Genomic DNA, 22,366 nt, shown 5'->3' on the forward strand with positions numbered 1-22,366 from the left:
GGGTTAAGTTAGGTAAACGGGTAATCCTAGGATTACCCGGGTAAATTACGAAGTATCCGCGAGATATTTCAGTAATATCGGATAGTAAGTCCGAAATGTAATTTAAATAGTTCAAATTTCGGGCTTTACTCGGGTAAAACGAGTAAGTTAAAAAAATGAAAAAAGAGAAAAGAAAGCAGTATTGATGGAGCGTTCTTACAAAATAAATTGGAGGCATAATAGTCCGTTCCTTAACGGTAAAATATTGCAAAACCTCTAAATTTTAAAGAACCGCTTGGATTAACATGAAATTTGGCATACACATAGCTAATAAGTCAAAGAAAAAAAGTGATATTGTGCCGATATGTGCTTTTGCCCTGGGGGTGGTTTTCACCCCCTTTTGGGGGTAAAAAAATATTCGTCCAAAGTAAGTCAGGAAATGGATAAACTGGCTAATTTTAAGTAACTTTTGTTCTATAGAGTTTTTTCTCTAATTCAATACTTTTCGAGTTATTTGGCAGTGAATATGTTAATTTTTTTCAACAAAATAACCACGCTTTTAGACGGTTTTTCGCAAATAACTCAAATAGCAAGAATTTTGTCGAAAAAACATTCTTAGCAAAAGTATAGAATGTAAAAATTTTTAAAAAATGGTGTACATATCTCGTCTTTACACCTAGTAGAAGTAGAGTTATAGCTAATGAAAAATAGGTTCCTATTCGTCAAATTCCAAATGGAATATTTTAACGTGAAATAACCAAAAATGAAGCACATTTCGGGGAAAACTCATTACAACTCATTTAAAGTGTTTAAAAAAAGCTTCATTTTTGTTTTATAAAAAAAATATCTAGCATCAAAATTAAACAAGTTACGCTCAAAATAAAGTTAGTCCCTTTTGGTTTTGGTAAAAAATCGAGAAAATCACCCCCTAATTAGTATCTTAAATGAACTTAATCGTTACGACTTCAGAAGTTTCTTGACTCGTGTATATATTGTTTATATGATCTGTAAGTTTCATCGGTTCAAAGTCCTTATTATTGAAAGGGCTCTAGTTAAAAGGGGTTGAACGAGTCACTGATCACGAATGTATGCAAATTTAGAAACACCAAATTTTTCATGATATTCAGAAAAGTAAATCTGACTTTTTTTTGTTTTTCGAGATTTTTGGTATTTCTAACAATTTTTAAGTTATTTTGAAAAAAAGGATATTTTTCAAAATTTAAATTTTTAAAAATTTTATTTGAAACCAAATTTTTTCAAAAATAAGCACTTTGAATCGATGAAACTTACAGATCATATAAACACAACATAAGTAAAATAATTTGTGGAGCGGTAACGATTAATTTCATTTAAGTTGCTAATTAGGGGGTGGTCTTCCCGATTTTTTTTTTGCAAAAACAAAAGGGACCAACTTTATTTTGAGTTTAACTTACTTAAATTTAATGCTAGAAACTTTTTGTAAAAACAGAAATAAAGATTTTTTTAAACACTTTAAAAAAGGTATATTGGTATTTGAAATTTGGTAAATATGAATCTATTTTTCATTGGATATAACTCTGGTTATACGAGATCCAGAGACCTAACGCGTACACCACTTTCTTTACTTTTTTATAGGCTATATTTTTGCTAAGAACGTTTTTTTCGACAAAATACTTACTTTTTGAGTTATTTATAAAAAACTGTCTAAAAATGTGGTTATTTTGTTGAAAAATGAACATATTCACTCACAAATAACTCGAATAGTGTTGACTTGGCGAAAAAGCTCTATAGAACAAAAGTTACTTAAAATTAGTCAGTTTATCCATTTCCGGACTTATTTTGGACATATATTTTTTTAACCCCCAAGAGGGGGTGAAAGTCACCCACAGGGCAAAAGCACACATCGGCACAATATCACTTTTTTCCTTTGACATGTAAGCTATACGTATGCCAAATTTCATGTCAATCCAAGCGGTTCTTTAAAATTTAGAGCAAAAACCGTGAAAGAATAGACTATAAATTTTTCAGAAAAATACAGATTTATCGATCGCAAGCATACAATACTTTTGGATGACAGTTGTGTAAATATCGGATATACAGTAAATAAGGTATAGGGATATATAAGGATTCAACCATAATCAGTTATCTTCTCTTCTTCTTCTTTTACTTCTTGGAGATCTTTCGATCTGTTTAATTCGGAAGCTGCATCTGGTTAATTTCCTGGGAGGTAGATTGCCAACTATCCTTGCATCTTTTAGGTGGTCTTGAACGGGGCGGGTTGTTTTCTAGGGCAATTTTTGGAAGTATATTCTCATCCATTCGGCTTACATAGTTGACAACTTACAAGAAGATATCCTACCGGTGCTTATAGCAGCCAATATCGGCAGTTCAAGTGAGGATGATTTTTCCGAAATCGGGTAGAGATGCTAATTTCGACTTAACACAATCATTGTTTTGAACTGTAATAAGTCTAATCTTTAGTTCATTGTGATTGTAGTATAAGTGGGCATTTTCTCTTAATTCTTTAATTCTTCTTCTTCAAGTGCCATCTCCGCGACGGAGGGCGGCAATCATCATAGCTATTCGGACCTTAGAGACTTTTTTAATTGCATTCACACAATTATTCAAATAGAGGTCAAAAACATAACATACCAAGGGGAATGCAAATGCTCCCAGGTGTTGTTTTATTATTAATTCACATGATTAACAATTATTGTAACAATTAAAAATGGATATGTTACAGTTCAAGTTGATTATCCAGTTGGAGTTGACTCCAACTAGTTGGAGTCGACTCTAACGGCTGGTTTCAGTAAAAGTTGATTATAAATATAAAATGAAGATTTATATTCAACATTTACTAGTAAAAGTAGACTCCAACTAGGAAAAGTATACTCTTCCCAATGCCATTTAGTAAAAGTTGATTCTGATTCACACAAACAGACGATTCTAGAAATTAAATGTTACTGAATATGTTCAAATTAGTCTAGACTGTATCGTCGCCCCAGTTAGGAAAATTACTCCGATTCGAATTTTTTGCACAAACTTACTCAAAAAGAGGTCCTTATAACAAATCTACTGGGTGCCAGGCAGTACCTTGATCGATAAATTGTTTAAACAATTTTTTTAGACAAATTCACAAAAATAATTTTTTCACTTCGAACAATTTTTTTTAGATCATTTGGGTTAGTCTCAGCAAAAAAAGGTATTTTGTGATTTTTCTCTAAAATTGATTGTTGTCGAGTCATACACGATTTAAAATTTGAAAAATGCGAAAATAGCCATTTTCAAGGCTTAATAACTCGGTTAAAATCCATTATTATGAAAGTCAGAAAGTGACCAAATCAAAGTTTATAGCCCCCTCTGCAAGATCCAGCAAAAATTTTTGTCACTACAGTAGTCTCTCTTTATAACGATTCCCTATATAACGATAATTCCTCTATAACGATCAAAATACTAAACATTTTTTGGTTCGTCATAAGGACAATGTATTAATTCTTTCTCTATACTCTATACCGATATCGATCTCTCTTTATAACGATAACTTTTCAATATTTTTGACGACCTCACTTTTCAAGAAACAACTGATAACCATTTGCGTTTGGCAATAACTAAGATAACTAAACAGTGAGAATTTTACCAATTAAAGATAACACTTAATTGAAACACAGGGAATAACTGAAAAGCTCTTGCGTAGGTGTAACTTGATAAAAAGTGGTTAGTGAGTGATTCATTTTGTGGCTCCAATTTAGCAAAAATTTGGTGGTTCAAATTTCAATCCGATATGCAGTTGAGTACACGCTTTTATCGTTCGGGCGGTGTGCCTTAACTGTTTTCACACAGATGTTGTCCTCTATTGACTATTGACGACTTAAGTTTCAATTTCGGTTGTATCTCGGTCTGTGAACAGTCAAGATGTTTTCGAAAAAGCATAGAGTACTCTCGGTTAAAAAAAAGTTATCGATAACTCGGGCAATAGAGAAAATTAACACAAGTTATTTAGTACAGTATGATTACTATTACAATAACGTTTTTTTTTTCTCTCTCTCTCTGTATAACGATCTCTCCTTATAACGATGAAAATTCCCGGTCCCTTGCATATCGTTATAGAGAGAGAGAGAGGACTGTATTTTATTACTAAGCTTTATCTTTAATTATTAACAATGAGCGCTAAGTGTGTATTAGGCGGCCGTCAATGGTGAGTGCTAAACAGATGCACCATTCCGGCCGTCCAATGGTGGATCTCACTCGCACTCACATTGACGGCCGCCTCAATACACGCTTAGCGCTCATTGTTGATAATTAAAAATAATATCTTATTAATGAAATAATGACAAAAATTTCTTCAGGATCTTATAGAGGTAGCTTTAATTTTTGATTTTTTTTTAGTTTCTGACTTTCATAATAATATATAATATCGTATGGCATTTTTGCCTTTCGGACAGTCCCTGCGCCAATTACATCTTTAACCCTGTTTCAAGTAACTAGTGTCGATGTACACTAGCCCAGGGGGCCAGGGGGACCGACGGCTTAACGTGCTCTCCGAGGCACGGTGAGACAGCTCGTGTCATTATTGGAAATGAAAATGGTTTGTCTTTGGCAGGACCGCAAATAATGATATGTACCACCAGTGGTACATGTACCACAGATTGAGAACCGCTGCTTTACATAATATGAGATAGAGTAGATAAAAATTATTTTTGTGAATTTGGTTAACAAAAATTGGTTAAACAATTTTTCGACCGCGGTACCGCGTGACACCCTGTGTATTTGTTATAAAGATTGTTATACGGATGTATTTCTTTGAGTAAGTTTGTGCAAAATATCGAATCAGAATAATTTACCTAACGGGGGCGACGTTACAGGCTATACTAATAAGTAGTTGAAACGGTCAAAATAAAGAAACGCACACTCATCAAAAATGCACTTGAGATTCTCGTATAATCAACATTTACTGAATCGATACAGGAAGAGTCAACTCCAACTAGTAAAAGTTGATTTAAATTTTTAAAATCAACTTTTACTGCTCGTTTCAGTTGGAGTTGACTCCAACTAGTTGGAGTCAACTCTAACTGAGAATCAACTTGAACTGTAACAGATATACTTTTATATGTAAAAGATTTATTCTTTACATAAAGTCAATTAATTATATACATTTTGAAATTTTACTTATATATGCGTTGATTTAATTGGTGTAGTGAACGTCAGATTAATTACTATGATTTATTATTTTTAATCGTTTATGCTTTATGTCAGCATACACTTTGTCCTCACTGATTATTGTTACGTTGATATTAATATTGATGATAGGGGTTACTCACTATAAATAACATAATTTTTAGTTCCGTATACCGAAGTTGACGAAGATTCGGCCCTTGTGGAAATGTTTGGGCAAGTGGGGGCATACAAATGCAAATATATAGTTGCTGTCGGAGCTCTCGCTGGCCTTACAGTGAGCATGTTTGGTTCAATGTTTCCGATGCCTAGAATAATTTATGCCATGGCCCAAGATGGATTAATATTTAGGTAAGCTGTTGGAATTTCAATCTGTTTAGTTAGTTATTAATAGGTAAACATCTAAAATCAATGCAAATAAAATATAATCCCTATGACGACCTGGAATAGGTAAAAAAAATTATAATAGCTATTTTATTGCTTATTATCATTTATATCAAGATCATTACTGAGAAGGTAATTTTTAAAAATTAAATTTTTATAATATTTTCTAAGCAGACCTAAAACATTAGTTAACGATTTCTATCAGATCACCTAGTGAGCTGATTTCGTCATTTTCAATAAGTGTGTTCTGAATTGCTACGTATACGTTTTGAATACTAATTAACATTGTACAGTATGGCGCAAATGAAAGGAATATGATGTTTTGCAGAATTGCGTGGATGTTAATTAAACACCGAAGTACTTCTAGTCAGTTTTATTTTAAAAGAAAACTCAATAATTCTACAAATAACTTAAACATCAAAATCAACATTTATTTTTTCTTTTACACTTATTTTTGCTTACAGTTGACATCTGACACTTATATAACATTGTTTCCAACTACATCATACAATAACAAAAATCCCCTAGATTTGCCGTTGCTTATTTTTACTGGGTATTCAACACCCCCCCTCAACGGTAAATCTCCTAGATCTAAATTAATTTTTTATTCTAAACCTAGCAACTCTCTAAATTTTTTAAACAGAGTTAAACCTAATGGTTTTGTACATATGTCAGCCTGTTGGTCACTTGTATTAAGATATTTTAATACAACAATATTTTCCTTAATTTTATCTCGTACAAAATGAAATCTAATATCAACATGTTTTAGTCTCTTATGAAATTCCGGATTTCTACTAACCCTTATAGCGCTTTGATTGTCTGCATGAATTAGAACCGCTACATAATCAGGTTTTATTTTTAAATCATACATTAAGTATCTTAGCCAACATGCTTCACTCACACATACACTTAGTGCAACATATTCAGCTTCAGTAGAGGACAAACTGACTGTAGACTGTTTCCGTGATGCCCATGACACCGTGCAATTAAAAACTTTGAATACATATCCTGATGTAGATTTTCTATCAGTACGGTCACCTGCCCAATCTGAATCTGAGTACCCTACTATCAAATTTTCCTGTTTATATTTATGTTTATAGTATATCAAACTCATAGTAACTGTGCTTTGAATATATCTCAATACTCTTTTTATTGCTACCCACAAATCGTTACTTGCACATGTTTGATACCTGCTTAATATACCTATAGCTATACACAAATCTGGTCTTGAGCATAACATTGCATACATCAAACATCCTATAGCAACTCTACATTTCTTTTCTATCTCTATGCTCTCAGATTTTTTTCGTTTGAGAAAATCGTGGTGAAAATTATTATCCATTGGTGTTGTTGATGGTTTGCAGCTTGACATGTCAAATTTCTTCAAAACATTTTTTAAGTAAACAGTTTGATTAATTTTTATTTTGCCTTCAGACAAATTTTGAGTTATGCACATACCCAAAAAATGTTTTATTTGACCTAAGTCGTTCATTTTGAAGTTTTTGTTTAAAATGTATTTTATTTTCTCAACTTCTTGATCATTTGTACCTGCCAACAGCAAATCATCAACATACAGCAAAATGTATATCCTACCTTTTTCATTTACTTTAATATAAAGACAATATTCATATTCAGATCTTGAAAAACTCAAATTTTGCATCAAATTATGAAATTTGTCATTCCAATTTTTAGGTGAACTTTTCAAACCATATAAGGATTTTCTTAATTTGCAAATAGTGCCCTCTTTTTCTTTAAATCCCTTTGGGAGTGAAATAAAAACATTTTCTTTAATATCCCCATTTAGAAATGCACTACAAACATCTACTTGATGAATTTTCATATCAAAAGTATTACACATGGCTAAGAAAATCCTTATTGATGGTAATTTTGCTACTGGACTATAAATATCATTAAAAAACATACCAATTTGTTGAAAACCTCTAGCTACCACACGAGCTTTATATTTCACTACTTTACCATTTTCATTTTTCTTTTTCTTGAACACCCACTTGCACTCAATGACTTTTTGACCATCACTACTTTGCACAAACTCCCATGTTTCATTTTCTAGCAACGCATTTATTTCTGATTGCATAGCTTTCTTCCAATTTTTACACTCACTACTGGCCACTGCATCATCATACGTCTGGGGTTCTTCATCATCACTAAAAGTCAACAAACTCATTTCGTCATCATCCAGAACATAATCATCATATCTTGAGGGTCTTTTTATATGTCTTCTCAGGTCATATCCATGCTCCTGCTCTATTTCATTCACATCTTCAACACTGCTATCAGTTTCGAGGTCACTCTCACTGCTTTCTTCTCTATTATTTTGAGGTTCTTCTGCTTCACTGTCATCTTCTTCTGACTTTATCTCCTCACATATCATCTGTATGTTTTTATTCATGTCTGTCTCCCCATTTTTTATTTCTATGGTTTTCTCGGGCAAAAATATGACATCTCGATGAATTTCAACTTTATTTTTGTCTGGGACAAATATTTTGTAACCTTTTACATCCTCACTGTAGCCAATAAAGAAACCAAGCATATTTTTTGCATCCCATTTTAATCTCTTCTCTTTTGGGACATGCACTGATACTCTAGAACCAAAACTCTTGAGTGTAGAGATATTATTGACTTTCTTTTTGTACCATAATTCATAAGGTGTCACATTTTTTATGCTACTAGGGCCTGTTCGGTTTAAAACATACACTGCTGTATGTATGGCCTCTGCCCACAAGTTTTTATTCAACTTTTGCCCTTGTATCATAGTTCGGGCTGATTCAACTAGGGTTCTATTTTCCCTCTCAGCCCTACCGTTCTGCTGAGGCGTATACACTACTGATCTCTGATGTTTTATGCCTTGATAGTCAAGCATCTCCTTTATTTCTTGGTTCATAAACTCTAAACCGTTATCTGATCGTAAATTTTTCATCTTGCAGCCTGTCTCTCTCTCGGCTAATGATATAAAATTTTTAAGGTGTTTCTTAACTTCTGATTTATTTTTCATGAAATACGCGTACCTATAATTTGTATAGTCATCCTTTAACAACAGGAAATACCTATTTCCCCCTAAAGACTCTTCTTCCATAGGGCCACATACGTCTGTATGCACTAATTGTAATGGCTCACTTGCTCTTGATTCACTTAACTTGAATGGTATTCTGTGTTGTTTACCTGTTAAACACTGTTCACACACGAATTTTTCGTCTATAAAATCAATGTTATTTTGCCTTAAAAAGTTTCTCACATATGTAGTATTTTGATGTGCTAGTCTGCAGTGCCAAACTCTCAAACTTTCTGTTGTTTTTGCAGAATTACACTCTGATAAAAATACATCTACTAAACAGCTGTTTTCTTGAACTTGACCGTCAGACAAGTTTTCGTTAGGGGTGCGTTCCGAAATTAAAATATTTGCAAAGGTTTCAGTGTTTTGTTCTTGTGAGAATAACATTTTGTATAATTTGTTATCCCGTGTTGCCAATGCTCTTATTTCTCCTTTGTCATTATAAAATTCACATTTTTCATTGTTTGAAAACATCTTATAACCTTTATCTAAGGCACATCCAGCTGAGAATAAATTAAATTGTAAATCTGGCACAAATAATACATCTGACAGGGTTGACTTTATAAATTTCTTACCATTAAATGCCCATAGAGTTATTTTTCCAATACCTTTAACTGGTAATTTTTCTCCATTTCCGACTTTTACTTGTTTTTTATAGCTTATCTCTATCAATTCTTCAAACAGATCTTGATTCCAGCACATATGTTCGCTAGATCCTGTGTCCAAGCACCATTCATTTTTATTTTTCTTACTCCCAGTATATACCATGAATGCATTACTGTCAATTTTATTTTCTTCTCTGCTTGTCTGTTGTTTTTCATTTTTATTTTTATTAAACCAACACTCTTGTAAGTTGTGTCCTCGTCTTTTACATTGACTGCATACTTTTATGTCTTTCTGGCTATTATTATCTCTCTCTTTCTTCTTGAAAAAGCAATTTTTCGCAATATGGCCACCTCTGCCACAAAAATGGCACTTTAATCTGGTTTTCCTTTGCCCTTTAAATTCTCTGCTTGTATCACTTTTCATCGCCAATGCTGTGCTGCCCTGTGCTGACTTACTTCTTTCTTCTTCGATAAGTAGTCTTGATGTAAGTTCATCTAGGGTTTGTTTATCAGATGGTACGGATTCCCATGCGGATCGAAAATGCTTATATTCCTCTGGCAATGCCATAAGTATTTTTGTCATGATCATTTTATCGGACAGCTCTTCACCAGCTTGCTTTAGCTTATTTTTTATCTCTTCAAGCTGTGATATGAATGAGGCAACATTTTTACCTGATGAAAACTCCAAGAGAAAAAACTTTTGTTGCATTAAATGAATGCTCACCTCTGACTCTTTGTCGTAGACAGACTTCAACTTTGTCCACATATCTTTCGAGGTCTCACAGGATAAAATGTGTGTCATAGGGCCTTGCTCTATTCTGGTTACTATAAATTCTTGTGCTTTTGAATCACTAGCATCCCATTTCTTTTGGTCATCTCCAGTAGTGCTCGGTCTCACAGACTTTCCTATTACTATGTCATAATAACCACGGCTTTTTAGCACTACCCTTGTTTGAAATTTCCAGGCTACCCAGTTGTCACCACCACTAAGTTTCAACGCAGCCGATGAATTTTCCATTTTTCGGATTTATGTTTTTCTTTTTTTTATGTATATATACTCGAGCTTCTTTTTCACCTTTTTTTCAGCTTTTCTTTTTTTTATTTTCGTTGGCCGCGGCAAACTACCGACACAGGCTCTTCAACACTGACTTTTTACTGGCGAAATACTCACGAAACAAGTGATCTGGGCCATAACCTGATGTTTTGCAGAATTGCGTGGATGTTAATTAAACACCGAAGTACTTCTAGTCAGTTTTATTTTAAAAGAAAACTCAATAATTCTACAAATAACTTAAACATCAAAATCAACATTTATTTTTTCTTTTACACTTATTTTTGCTTACAGTTGACATCTGACACTTATATAACATTGTTTCCAACTACATCATACAATAACAAAAATCCCCTAGATTTGCCGTTGCTTATTTTTACTGGGTATTCAACAGAATAAATTCATTATTTCGTAAGCCGGCGACTTTTAGGAAAAATCCTAAACCTAAAACATTTTAACGGGGGATACCCTTTTAATTGTGGAAGATACATGGCAGTCGGAATATAAGACGAGAATACTAGAACATTATTTACGGTCCTTGGTCGCTACTTTTTGTAAGTCGGCTATTCAAGGTGCATCAATGTGGAATCGAACTACGCCCCTAACCTCTCAATCAAATCAAACCAAACATAGTGACCAAACCTATTCAAAACTTCAATATTTTAATTTCATTCACCTTGCTCGCTCTTACCTTGAACTACATCTTTGTGACTTGAAAACTTTTAGTTTTCATTTCTTTAGAGATTCGCCATCATGGTGATGAAATCGACTAAAAATACAGCTTTTAAACAAAATTGATACTGAAAGTATTTAGACAAATTAGCTACTTTCGTTATTTTTTCAACTTGTATCGTCGATATCGCAGAAACGGTAATAAACTATAATATTTGCTACAAATAATAATGTCTGAGTACCTAATCATCATATTTAACATGACTTTAGAGTAAAAAGTTTGAAGCGATAAACTCTGTGCCATAGATAACTGAAATACTATTGAAAAATAACATTTCAATCAATTATGATAGTTATCGTTTACCCTAGCCTGGCTCAGATTCCCAAGGTGTGTGTTCGTCTTGTCCTAATCAAAAATATGAACGATGAAGATCTTGGTTGGAGAAGCAAACAAAACAATATTTTAACTAGTCATGTTTATTTTTCAATAAAGATATAATAAAATATTACTTATTAAATTTAATAACATGTATATTCAGATCCTTGCCAAAAACTAAGAATTCTTAGATTATACTTATGTTTTTTCTGTTGGCTTTTTCTGTTTCGATGTTAACTTCTTAATGTCAGATGTGCAGCTGTTGACCTGGCTCCTACATGTTATGGCCTCAGGTCCCTGCAACTAGAGATGTTGGGTGTTGCTACAGTTGGTGGTTGTTGCCCTCTGGATGCATCCTCTTGTATTGTAGTGGCATTGCCGGCGATGGGGGCTTCATGCTCCCGAAAGGAAAAAGGTAGATTTTATATCCAAAAAACCAAAAGATAAAATGTGTATCAAACATCAAGAAATCAAGAAACCAAAGTGTGCTTGGCCAAATAATCGTGAAAAGTAGCAAATAGCAAAGGAATAAAATAAGAATAATAGTAATGATTACTAGTTAAATTATTTATGATTTACTACGTTCATGTTAATTAAGTAAAAAGAAACATTTAAAATTGCCCAAGTGCTTTTGGAGAGTGAGGTTAAATATTAAAAAATGGTAAAAAACTTATATGGAATTATATATGAAATAATACAATTTGTCGAAAACTACTCATACCAAGAGAAGATGATCTGAAATTAAAATAAGGCTAATATCAGCCTGCATCAGAATCTGCTTTGATAATAAAATTAGTTTTCCACTTCCATTATGAATTGTCACTGCCATCTAAATCACACTGCGAAGAATAGAAAGATGAAATAAGCAAGTTCTGCATTAGAAGACAGATTAGATTAAAGTGGGACTAAGATATGAAGTATGTTCCGTATGACTTAGATGTTAGATGGAAGAGAGATAGGAAATAGAGAGCTCCAAAGAAGTTTTTAACGCGGAAAACAAATAAAGCAAATACAGAAGATTATTATTAAGGAATTATTAAAGGAAATAAAATAAAATAATTATTTGAAAATAAAATAGCAAAGATGTGACGTTTTAACGTTACAAGTTCTCTCAGCACAAAGCACAGTCTGAACTGTTATTTAGGTATAATTCATAAAACAATTATTATATTCTATATTGAAAATTCTATCCTATATATTAATAGAATAGAATACTATAATTACAAAAGTTTGAAATTGAACCATTTGAAGTACATCTTTTGTAATATTAGTTTTGTATAGGTCTGTTGATCTTGATGAAACTTGGGAGCATTCACTAGAGATAAGAATACGTTTGGAAGAGGCACGTACAGTGTTTTACAAAATGCAAAAAGTTATATGCAACCGCCAGCTGGGTATCTCATTGATAACTAGAATACTTAAGTTTCTCCAACTTGCTCTATTGTGTTGAAGCCTGGACAATGACAGAAGCAACACAAAAAAGAATCCAAGCATTCGAACTCTGGTGCTACTGTAAAATGCTCAGAATATCCTACATGAGCTCAGTGCCGGATTTAGGGTACTTGCAACCCTAGTCCAAATTACCCCGAGCGGCCCCCGATAACTTCACGATTATGTAATTAAAGCACAAAGACTTAATAATAATAGTAATAATTAAAAATTTATTTTAATTTTACTTTTTAAATTTCGTAACACAAAGTATAACATAAATGAATAGAAATGCCTCTAATGTTCTATTTGAATACGGACATATAAATAGGTTGAAATGTATTGACTAATTAAATAATCTTGGTTTGCAAATTTGGCTAAAACCCCAAAACAGCTCTAAAAACAATTTCTATATTTATAGAAATTTCGAAAAATAAAATTTATAGAAAGAATTCTATATTTATAGAAGCCTTTGAGATGTTGGTTTTTCGAAAGATGCTGCGAATATCTCTTGGACAGATCACGTGACCAACAACGAGGTGCTGAGAAGAATGGAGACTGAGAGAGAACTCCTAAATATTGTAAAAAACCGAAAAACGAATTTTATCTAGACATAATTCACAGAGGAGAAAGATACAACTTTTTACGGCTCATAATGGAAGGGAAAGTGGAAGGAAGAAGAGGTTCAGGAAGAAGGAAATGCTCCTGGCTGAAGAACGTGAGAGACTGGACAGGTATGGACACACATTCGATACTAAGAACCTGTCAAGATAGCGAGAAATTTGCTGTAGTTATAGCCAACCTTCAGTAATGGAGAAGGCACCTTAAGAAGAAGATAGAAAATATATAATTCAAAATGTTAGCAAACAGCAGTTATTTGTAAAATTATTAATATTGCTAAAATTATTATATTACTAATTAGTATTGTAGTTAATTGTTAAAATTAAATACCATTTGTTTCACTCCGAGGGAAAAGTACAGATAACAACAAAAGACTAAAAAAGCCTAGTTGAAAAGACATTATAAGTAAAAGAACAAGCAAAATAATATGAACTGTACTAGTAATAGGCTACGGTACTGAAAAATAAAAATATTTAAGAATGCAACAAATAAACCTCTAGATTGTTCAATTCATTATTCTCTTATACTGAAAAACGCCAATGTCATGTTCTTAAATTCTTAATTTGTATAAAGTTGGATTAGTGATTAACATTGACACTCACTCCACTCCATACTCATAATAAATATCATATCTAAACTCTAAACACTGACTTTTCTAGCTTTTTTGGCTGAAAAATCTTTAATCAAATTTTTAAAGTCTAAGGCTTGAAAACGCTCAGCATTTGAAACAAAACTAGCCAAACTAGACAATCTAGAATCTTCGTCAGAAGTCGAGTTCCTCAAGTAGTTTTGTCGAGTTCCTCAAGATTCTTTTCAACACGCTGACGCTGAATGATCTTTCTCCAGATGCATTAAATGTCATCATATATTCGGAAATAATGTTGTTAACTGTTTTTCATGAATGAGTTTCAGATACTCCAAAAGTGTAGGTATTCCTCGGAGGCTTGGTAATCTTGTCATGAGGTTCTCTTTCTTCATCAAATATACCTTCAATAAAGCCTTTGAACTGTACACACTCTTCTCCAAAGTCAACATCTATGTCGATTAGATACTTTTTAGCCAAAATAGAGACTTTTACCTTGATTTCTTCATTGAAAATTGACGATAAGTGGTTTAAAAATCCAAATTTTTCATTAAGACTGAAATAAACTTCGGACCTTTCATTCAATTCTGAATAAAGTGTGTCAATTACAACATTGAATGTATTAATCTTTAAGTCTTCTTTGCCATTAAATTGGGGTTCAGTGGATTCATCTTCTTTGTCTTAGCCAAGGAGAGCTTTTCTTTTCGGGCTTCTTTTTATTTCAAGACTATAGGTTTCATTTTTAGACAACTCTTTTTTTTTCCTCTTTTTTCATAGAAATCAAAGTTGTCTCTCAGACTTAATGCGTACTCCTTTAGAGATTTGTATGTTGCAAGTCACATTCAAGTCTGTAGCAGCTTTTGCAATGCTTTGCTACTCTTATAAAAACATTGTAAAATCTCGTACCACGTGTTTAGTAGAATAGCCATTCTCTTTGATTTGAAAAATTGTTTACTGATTTCAATTCAATGAGTAAAAATTTTTTTACCAAAAAAGGTTTTTTTTACATAACGCTGCGGCCCCCTTTCGCTTGCGGCCCTAGGCCGCGGCCTAGTCGGCCTAGTGGTAAATCCGGCACTGCATGAGCTATACGACAAATGCGGAAGTCTTGCGGAGGATGAACAAGGAAATAGAGATTATGCTTATATAAAAGAACGGAAAACACAATATTTTGGTAACATCGTAAGAAATCAAAATTAGAACTGCTCCAACTTTTAAACGAAGGCAAAATCAATAGCAAAAGGGGACCGGGAAGAAAACATCTTGGCTTAAATTTCAGTTTGTGTATTTGTCAAATTTTTATAAAAATATTTATACTAAATTTTGTATTTTAGGATTTTTTCACAAGTTTGGCCAAGCACTGGAACTCCAGCGTTAGCTACATTTGTGAGTGGCTTAACAGCAGCAATAGCCGCACTATTCATACGGCTAGAAATACTAGTAGAAATGATGTCGATTGGTAAGAACTTCTGTCTTGCTTTCTAGAATTAGATTGTATTTCTTGAAATTGAATAATAGTACATAAACATTCTAGATAACATTTAATTTAGAAGCATAGTAACACAAAATCTTAACGTACATATTGAAGATTAGATTGTTATCAATAGTAGAGTGTTAAGAACCAATAATTAATAAAGTACATATTGCATAATAGATGAGATATAATTTTAACAAGAAAGCAACTAAGTTTCCAGGGATTAAAATAATGACTTCGAAACAAGGGATTGGATCTCAAAGTAAGAAAACTTTACATAAAAAATAGTTACGTATTTGCTTGTCTATCAAACTGGTTACTTACTGTCAAAGATAAGAACTAAGTTATACCCACCACTAAACATTATATTTTTAATAAATCGAATAAACTTTAAGTTATAATAATTAATCAGTATTTGAAAATTTTGCCAACAAAAGAATAATCTAATTTTGAAAATTTATATGAGATACCTACTCAGAAGAATCAGCGTGATCGAAAAGGCAAAAAAGTAAGAAAGGCAATAATATGTAAGTATACCATAATAGTACCAACGAATATGGAATATTATATAGTCGTTTACAGTACCTACAGAATTTATCTAAAATCATGTACCTACATTTATTCAAGTATCGCCCAATGACTTAAAACAAAACATGATAAAATGCTTTTACATTTATCAGTTGTACGTTTACAAGGACACTACTGCCACTTTTTCGAAACACTCAAAGTTTTCAGAACACTGTAATCAAAATCTTAATTATTAGTATGTTTTTTTACAAAAAATATGCGATTAAATGGTGCTATTTTTTCGAAAGTCTGTTGTTCTACTACGTATTTTTTCGTTAAGAAGTTGATCTCAGGGATGACAGAAACACGAGTAATTACGCGAACTTATAGCTCGAAGTGGTCCAACACAACAACCACAAATCTTTTTAGAGCAGCAGTGTGCAAAGTACAGATTGCCTTGATGGTCGCCGATATCCGAAACGAATAGGTACTACAAGAAGAAGAAAAGAAGATGGCTTGACGACCTTTTTCACACGTGTGTAAGTACGCGTACTTTAAGTACGCCGAGTAAGTACGCCGTCGATCCCACCGGTTTGAAATCTTACTCGTAGCTTGTACGTGTATCACAATCACTGCTTCGGGCTTCGGCTTCGAGCCGCGTGCCATCATTTTACTGCGTTGAAGTTACGCCTATATTTTTACTAATTAAGCAAATTGCATATAAATAATTGAATCGTTTATTGTTAAAAGGAGATAAGTTACATTTTATAAGTTTTGAGAAAACCGTAAAAACTATTTTAAGCTATACTAAATTATTTTTGAGTAATTGTTTTTGAGTAAACCTAATTATTTATAGCCTGTTTTCATCTTCCCGATGAAAATATTTTGTTTGTTTATGCCTACCTTGTATTAAATTAAAATAGATCAAAAACAAGTGATATATTTCACATCATAATTTTTACAGCTTACTACACTTACAAAAAATCAAATTATTCCTCTATTTGACAAAACCTGATCAAAACAATATTCAAACTCTACTAAAAAAAACATAAAGATTTTAGCAAAATTAGGTACACAGAAAATAGAAAATTTAATCACGAGGACAGTTTCTAAGATTTTTGCTGAATACATTTCTCACAGCAGGCTACGATAGGATCCATGCATAACCAACATTTGCAAAGTGTACAAAATATCTGGTTTTCCTTTTCTAACAGTATTAGCAATGCTTTTTTACCTGGTGGTGGATTAGATCGGTTTTGTCTAGGCCTTCCAGAGCATTTCATAACAGCTTATCGAATATGAGAAAGTAATTCTGAGGATGCAAATAATAATAATTTGCAAATAACTTTTTACTAGGTCTATTCCTAATTTTTTAATAAAGTGTCTTGGTTGTTTAGTATATTCCCTATTAGGGTTATTATCTATGTTTGGTAAGCGTTTATACTGGCGATATTTAGGACCCCATAAAAAAATAAGTTTTCAGTACAGTAAATTGCGTCATATGTCTCAGGAATCATGTATCCCAATGACTGTCTTGATATTTCTGATGAACACATTAAATCTTTATATATGTTCCTCCACCTCCAGTTATCAAAAATCGTAATGTTACACTTACACGTTCATGAGATGAAATAGCTTCCCTCATGCACGTATCTTGTTTAGCTATAATTGGTGTAACTAAGCGAAAAAGTTCTTGGTATACCATCTCAAGCATTCTGAAATAATTATGAGAATCTCCCTTATCTTCACGTAACACTCTTGCTAAATTCACATGTCATAAACGATCTCTTTTCATAAGCCAGTGCTTTACCTTTACCCACACTTTTCGATTTCGTCTTTTTTTATTATTTTTTAAAATGTAATATGATAGAATTTCTAAATAACACAATATCTCAGAATCATCTCAGAATCTTAAATGGATACTTTCCTCATAAGCTGATATACATGGATTCAGGAAACACGAAGCATAAAATAAATAATCGATTATATTGTAACAAAACAAAAAACCCGACCCAGAGTACAAGATGTAAGAGTTCAGAGAAGCGCGACATCTATCTATTACGTTCAAAAATACACTTCCCCATCCGAAGACAACAGAGAGAAACACATATAGACATAAACATGACAGAAAAGGTACAGGAACGAAGATACAACATCAGAAGCCTAGATGAAGGAAGTACCCAAGACTTATTCAAAAAAAGATTGGATGAGAAGCTACAAATTCCCGCCCCTAAAAATATCGAACAGTTATATGAACATATAAAAACTGTTTACACGAAGCAGCATTTGAAGCAATGTAATACTACATAAAACCCAAGGTAAACAAACCATACTGGTGGAATAACGAAAGAGAGGAAGAAATAAAATGTAAAAGATAACTATACCAACAATATTTGAGCTCGAAATCATTACAAGACAAAATAAAATATAAAGAAAAACAAGCAGAAGTATGAAGGAAAATCTCTAAGAAGAAGAACGAGACTTGGAAAAGAAACTGCCAACGAATAAATATTTATCTAGGAGGAACCAGAAGTACAGAAAGCTAGAAACTGATAAAAAAATTGAGAAAAGAAAAGAATAAAGAAGTAATACAGAGCATAACACCTAAAGACTGGAAAGAGTATTTCAAATAACTTTTGGTAGAGAATAGAGTCAAATTTCAAGAACATAGGAAGCAAAACCAAGATAGAATTTCAATAGTCATCTCGCCAATAACATTAACAACAGAGGAAATTAAAAATGTAAGAAAAACGACAAAGCACCCGGACCAGGGGATATACCCGGAGAATTGTTTAAGTACAGAACGAACAAATTGTACGAATATCTTCGACAACTATTTCAAGAATGCATGAACACAAGCGAAATCCCTATGGAATGGAAGATATCATACCTCAGTACTATACATAAAAAGAGTGATAAAAATAATTGTGAAAATTACCGAGGAATAGCTGTAACCGGATCTACGAGTCGAATATATGGAAAGGTTTTAAAGAACCGAATCGAGAGGGAATACTTAGATTATGAAGGAGAAGAACAAGCAGGATTTCGTACGGGTCGATCCACTATCGACCACATTTTCTCCTTAATCCAGATAATAGAAAAAAATATGGCTCGGTTGTTCATCGACCTACGGAAAGCCTACGACAGTGTTCCACTGAAGAAGCTGTGGCAATCAATTAGTGCAGTCACTGAAGGTGGATATGAGCTATTACCTCCGATTTCGTTGAACCTCCATCGATTTGCATGAAAATTGATGAGTAGTTAGAGGATATCTCAAGGAACAAGATGAACAAAGGTGCCAACTTGCGCTTTTATCCTGGGGTGGATGCCACCCCTTCTCGGGGTAAAAATTATTTTATTATAAATAACCCCATAGTTCTATAGAAGGACAAAATCTAAGCAAAATTTGTTACATAAAGTTATTAAAATAAATCAAAACTTTTTGAGTTATTAAAGATCCAAGATTTTAATTTTTCGTGAGAAAAATGCATGTTTTTAACAGATTTTTCATAAATAACTCAAAAACTATAAGTTCTTACAAAAAAGTTATTATTGCCAAAATTGAAGCTAATAAAAAACGAAATAAACTCCTTACTAGAAAAACCTTTAGTGTTAACTAAAACTGAGTTGTAGGTAATTGAATATATATTTTTTCGGCGAGTACCCAAATCTAAGTATTCAACCTTAAATAACGGGAAAATGGTGCATTTTAGAACATAAACTTATTAAACATTTGTTAAAGTACTTAGAAATACCTATCCAATGAGCCCCCGAACAAGTTGATAGCATTTAAATTTATGCACCAGATATTTTTCAAAATTTATCTTTTAAAAATTTTTCCAAAAAATGTTAAATGGACCCGGTTAAATGGACCCGGTTACATAGTTCCCGCAGCAAAATTTAAGCTTTAAACGTTTCTATCTCGGTTAATTTTCACCCTAGAGAAATTGTAAAAAAGTTGAAATATTTGATACATAAAAAAATAAAATTTGGTTATATATAATTTTTTACGTATATGAGTAGTTTTCGAGTTATTATCAAAAGAAAATGAAAATTACGTTATTTGTGAAAATTCTAATTTTTTTAAATTATATCTTTTTTCAAAAATATGCATTCTAAACGGGTCAAAATTGTTGAAATCGTTACTTATGCTAATATAAACAGATTCTTGTAATGATTACTCTAAATTTTTCATCATAATTTGCCTAATTTTAATACTATTAACTTCTTCTGTAACTCATTTGATAGGTACTCCGAAGTACTTTGACAAGTCCTTAGTAGGTATATTTTATAGAATGCATCGTTTTCCCTTTATCTAAGCTTGAATACTTAGATTTGAGTACTCGTCGAAAAAATATACATTCAATTACGCATAACTCATCTTTCAGTTAACATAAGTTTAGTTCTTTTTTGAAAAAGTTTATAGTTTTTGAGTTATATGTATGTATTACACCGTTCTTAGGCGTCAACGCCCTTCGGTAGGGATCTATGGGGAAGTATCACCGAGCCGCAAGCCCTTATCCCTTGCCGTACTGCTCCCTCATAGGTCGATCAGATGCCCGCATATTCCAGTCTAAGCGCCAGATTCATATTTAGAATTTTATACTGGCGCGTTAGCCTTTTTGTTTTTCCGATGGCCTGGGCTGGGCTTGAACTCACACACCTCAAGGCGAAGTGAAGTGTGGGTCAGCCGGTAGTCGCACTGAGCTATCCGATTTTGAGTTATACGTGAAAAAAAGCTTTAACGCATGCATTTTTTTACGAAAAAATAATATCTTTGATCGTTAATAACTCAAAAAGTATTAATTTATGTTAATAACTTTATATAACAAATTTTGCTTAGAATTTTGTTCCTTTATCTATTTATGGTATGATTTTTATTAAAATAATTTTCACCCCCGAGAAGGGGTGGCATTCACCCCCAGGATAAAAGCGCAAGTTGGCATCATGTCACCTTTTTTCCTTGAGGTATCCTCTAACAACTCACCAATTTTCATGAAAATCGATGGAAGTTCAACGAAATCGGAGGTGAAAACCTTCAGTGACTGCACTAAATAGAAAGCACGAATATTAATATAGAATTAACAAAAGCCGTCAAAGTGCTATACAACCAACCAATAACAAAAATAAAAGCAGGGACACAAATAACAACAGGATTTATAACATCAAAAGGATTAAAGGAAGGACGTTGTCTGTCCCCCACTTTATTTAAAAAATACCTCGAAAGTGCTTTAAAAAGATGGAAACAAAAATGCAGGACAACGGGGATACCACTCACCAACACTATGGTATATACGCTCAACTTTGCAGAAGATCAAGTAATAATGGCTCAAGATTATGACGATTTAAACAAATGGCAAGAAAATTAATTGAAGAGTATGATATATGGGGTATAGAAGTAAATAAAAAGGAAACCGAATACTTGTGCATTGGAGGAGAACAAAAAGATCTCATATTAGACTATAACACCACGATAAAGCACTGCTGCGACTACAAATATCTAGGTATAGTCGGTTCGCTAAACTCAGACACAACTGGCTAGTGATTTTAGTAAGTAATTTTGCAGATTTGGTAAATTTGGCAAAAAATAATTACTAAATAGTTAGTAATTTTGACAGTTTTGGCAAAATTGGCCAAAGACAAAAAAATTACCTACTAAAATCACTAGTTGTGTCTGAGTTTAGCGAACAGACATATCACTATTTCACAGGATGGAATATTAGACAAAACCATAAAAGAGAGAAATACGTCAGGAAGAAAATCCATCACAATGTTAAACAGCACTTTATGGGACCAATCCATCAGCAAAGAAAATAAAAAGAGGATAATATGAGACTATAGTAAAAATATCAGTTTATACAGCTGTGAGGTATGGCCACTGAAAGAAAGAACACTGGCAACGCTGAGAGCAACGGAAATGGATTTTTGGAGAAGAGTCGCAGGAAGATCTAGAAGAGAAAGGATTACCAATTAACGAATTAGAGAAATAATGGGCATCAAACGAACAATCACAGATGACCTAACAACAAAACAACTTATCTGATTCGGACTCATACAAAGAATGGATGAACAACGAATACCAAAAGAAATACTAAAATGGCAACCAGAAGGAAAGAGAAAACGAGGTAGACCGAGAAAAAGTTGGAGCGAAGGAATAAATAAAGAGCTGAGAGAGGGCCGTAAAAGAGGACCTATGGAACAACCGGACGAAGTGGCGATTGGAAGTCGAAAAACGGCGAAGAACGTTATAAACCGACAAGTAGTAGTAGTAGAATTAATTTAAAAAGTACGTTGTTAATGAAACAGGGGCTTCGCATAATATATCGAGACTTCGACTTAGCCCTTACCTTTGTGAATTCAATTCACGGGAATCTATTTGGGCACTGCACAAGGAATAAATTAGCCAGAAAATAATATTTTTAGAAGCGATGATTTTTGCTACCTCATTGTTTAGTAAATAATCTG

At 32.9% G+C, this 22,366-nt stretch overlaps 1 protein-coding gene across 1 annotated transcript in view; it reads left to right on the forward strand.

The window, feature by feature from the left end:
* The window catches only part of LOC114337914 (probable cationic amino acid transporter), a 1,427,575-nt gene that overhangs the window by 1,069,824 nt on the left and 335,385 nt on the right, over positions 1–22,366 (forward strand). The window contains exons 7-8 of the mRNA XM_050641785.1: positions 5,298–5,481; positions 15,255–15,379. Coding sequence (XP_050497742.1) covers positions 5,298–5,481; positions 15,255–15,379 — 309 coding nt within the window. The remainder of the gene's footprint in view (positions 1–5,297; positions 5,482–15,254; positions 15,380–22,366) is intronic.

This window comes from Diabrotica virgifera, chromosome 1 (genome assembly GCF_917563875.1).
Source record: "Diabrotica virgifera virgifera chromosome 1, PGI_DIABVI_V3a".
Classification (NCBI taxonomy): domain Eukaryota; kingdom Metazoa; phylum Arthropoda; class Insecta; order Coleoptera; family Chrysomelidae; genus Diabrotica; species Diabrotica virgifera.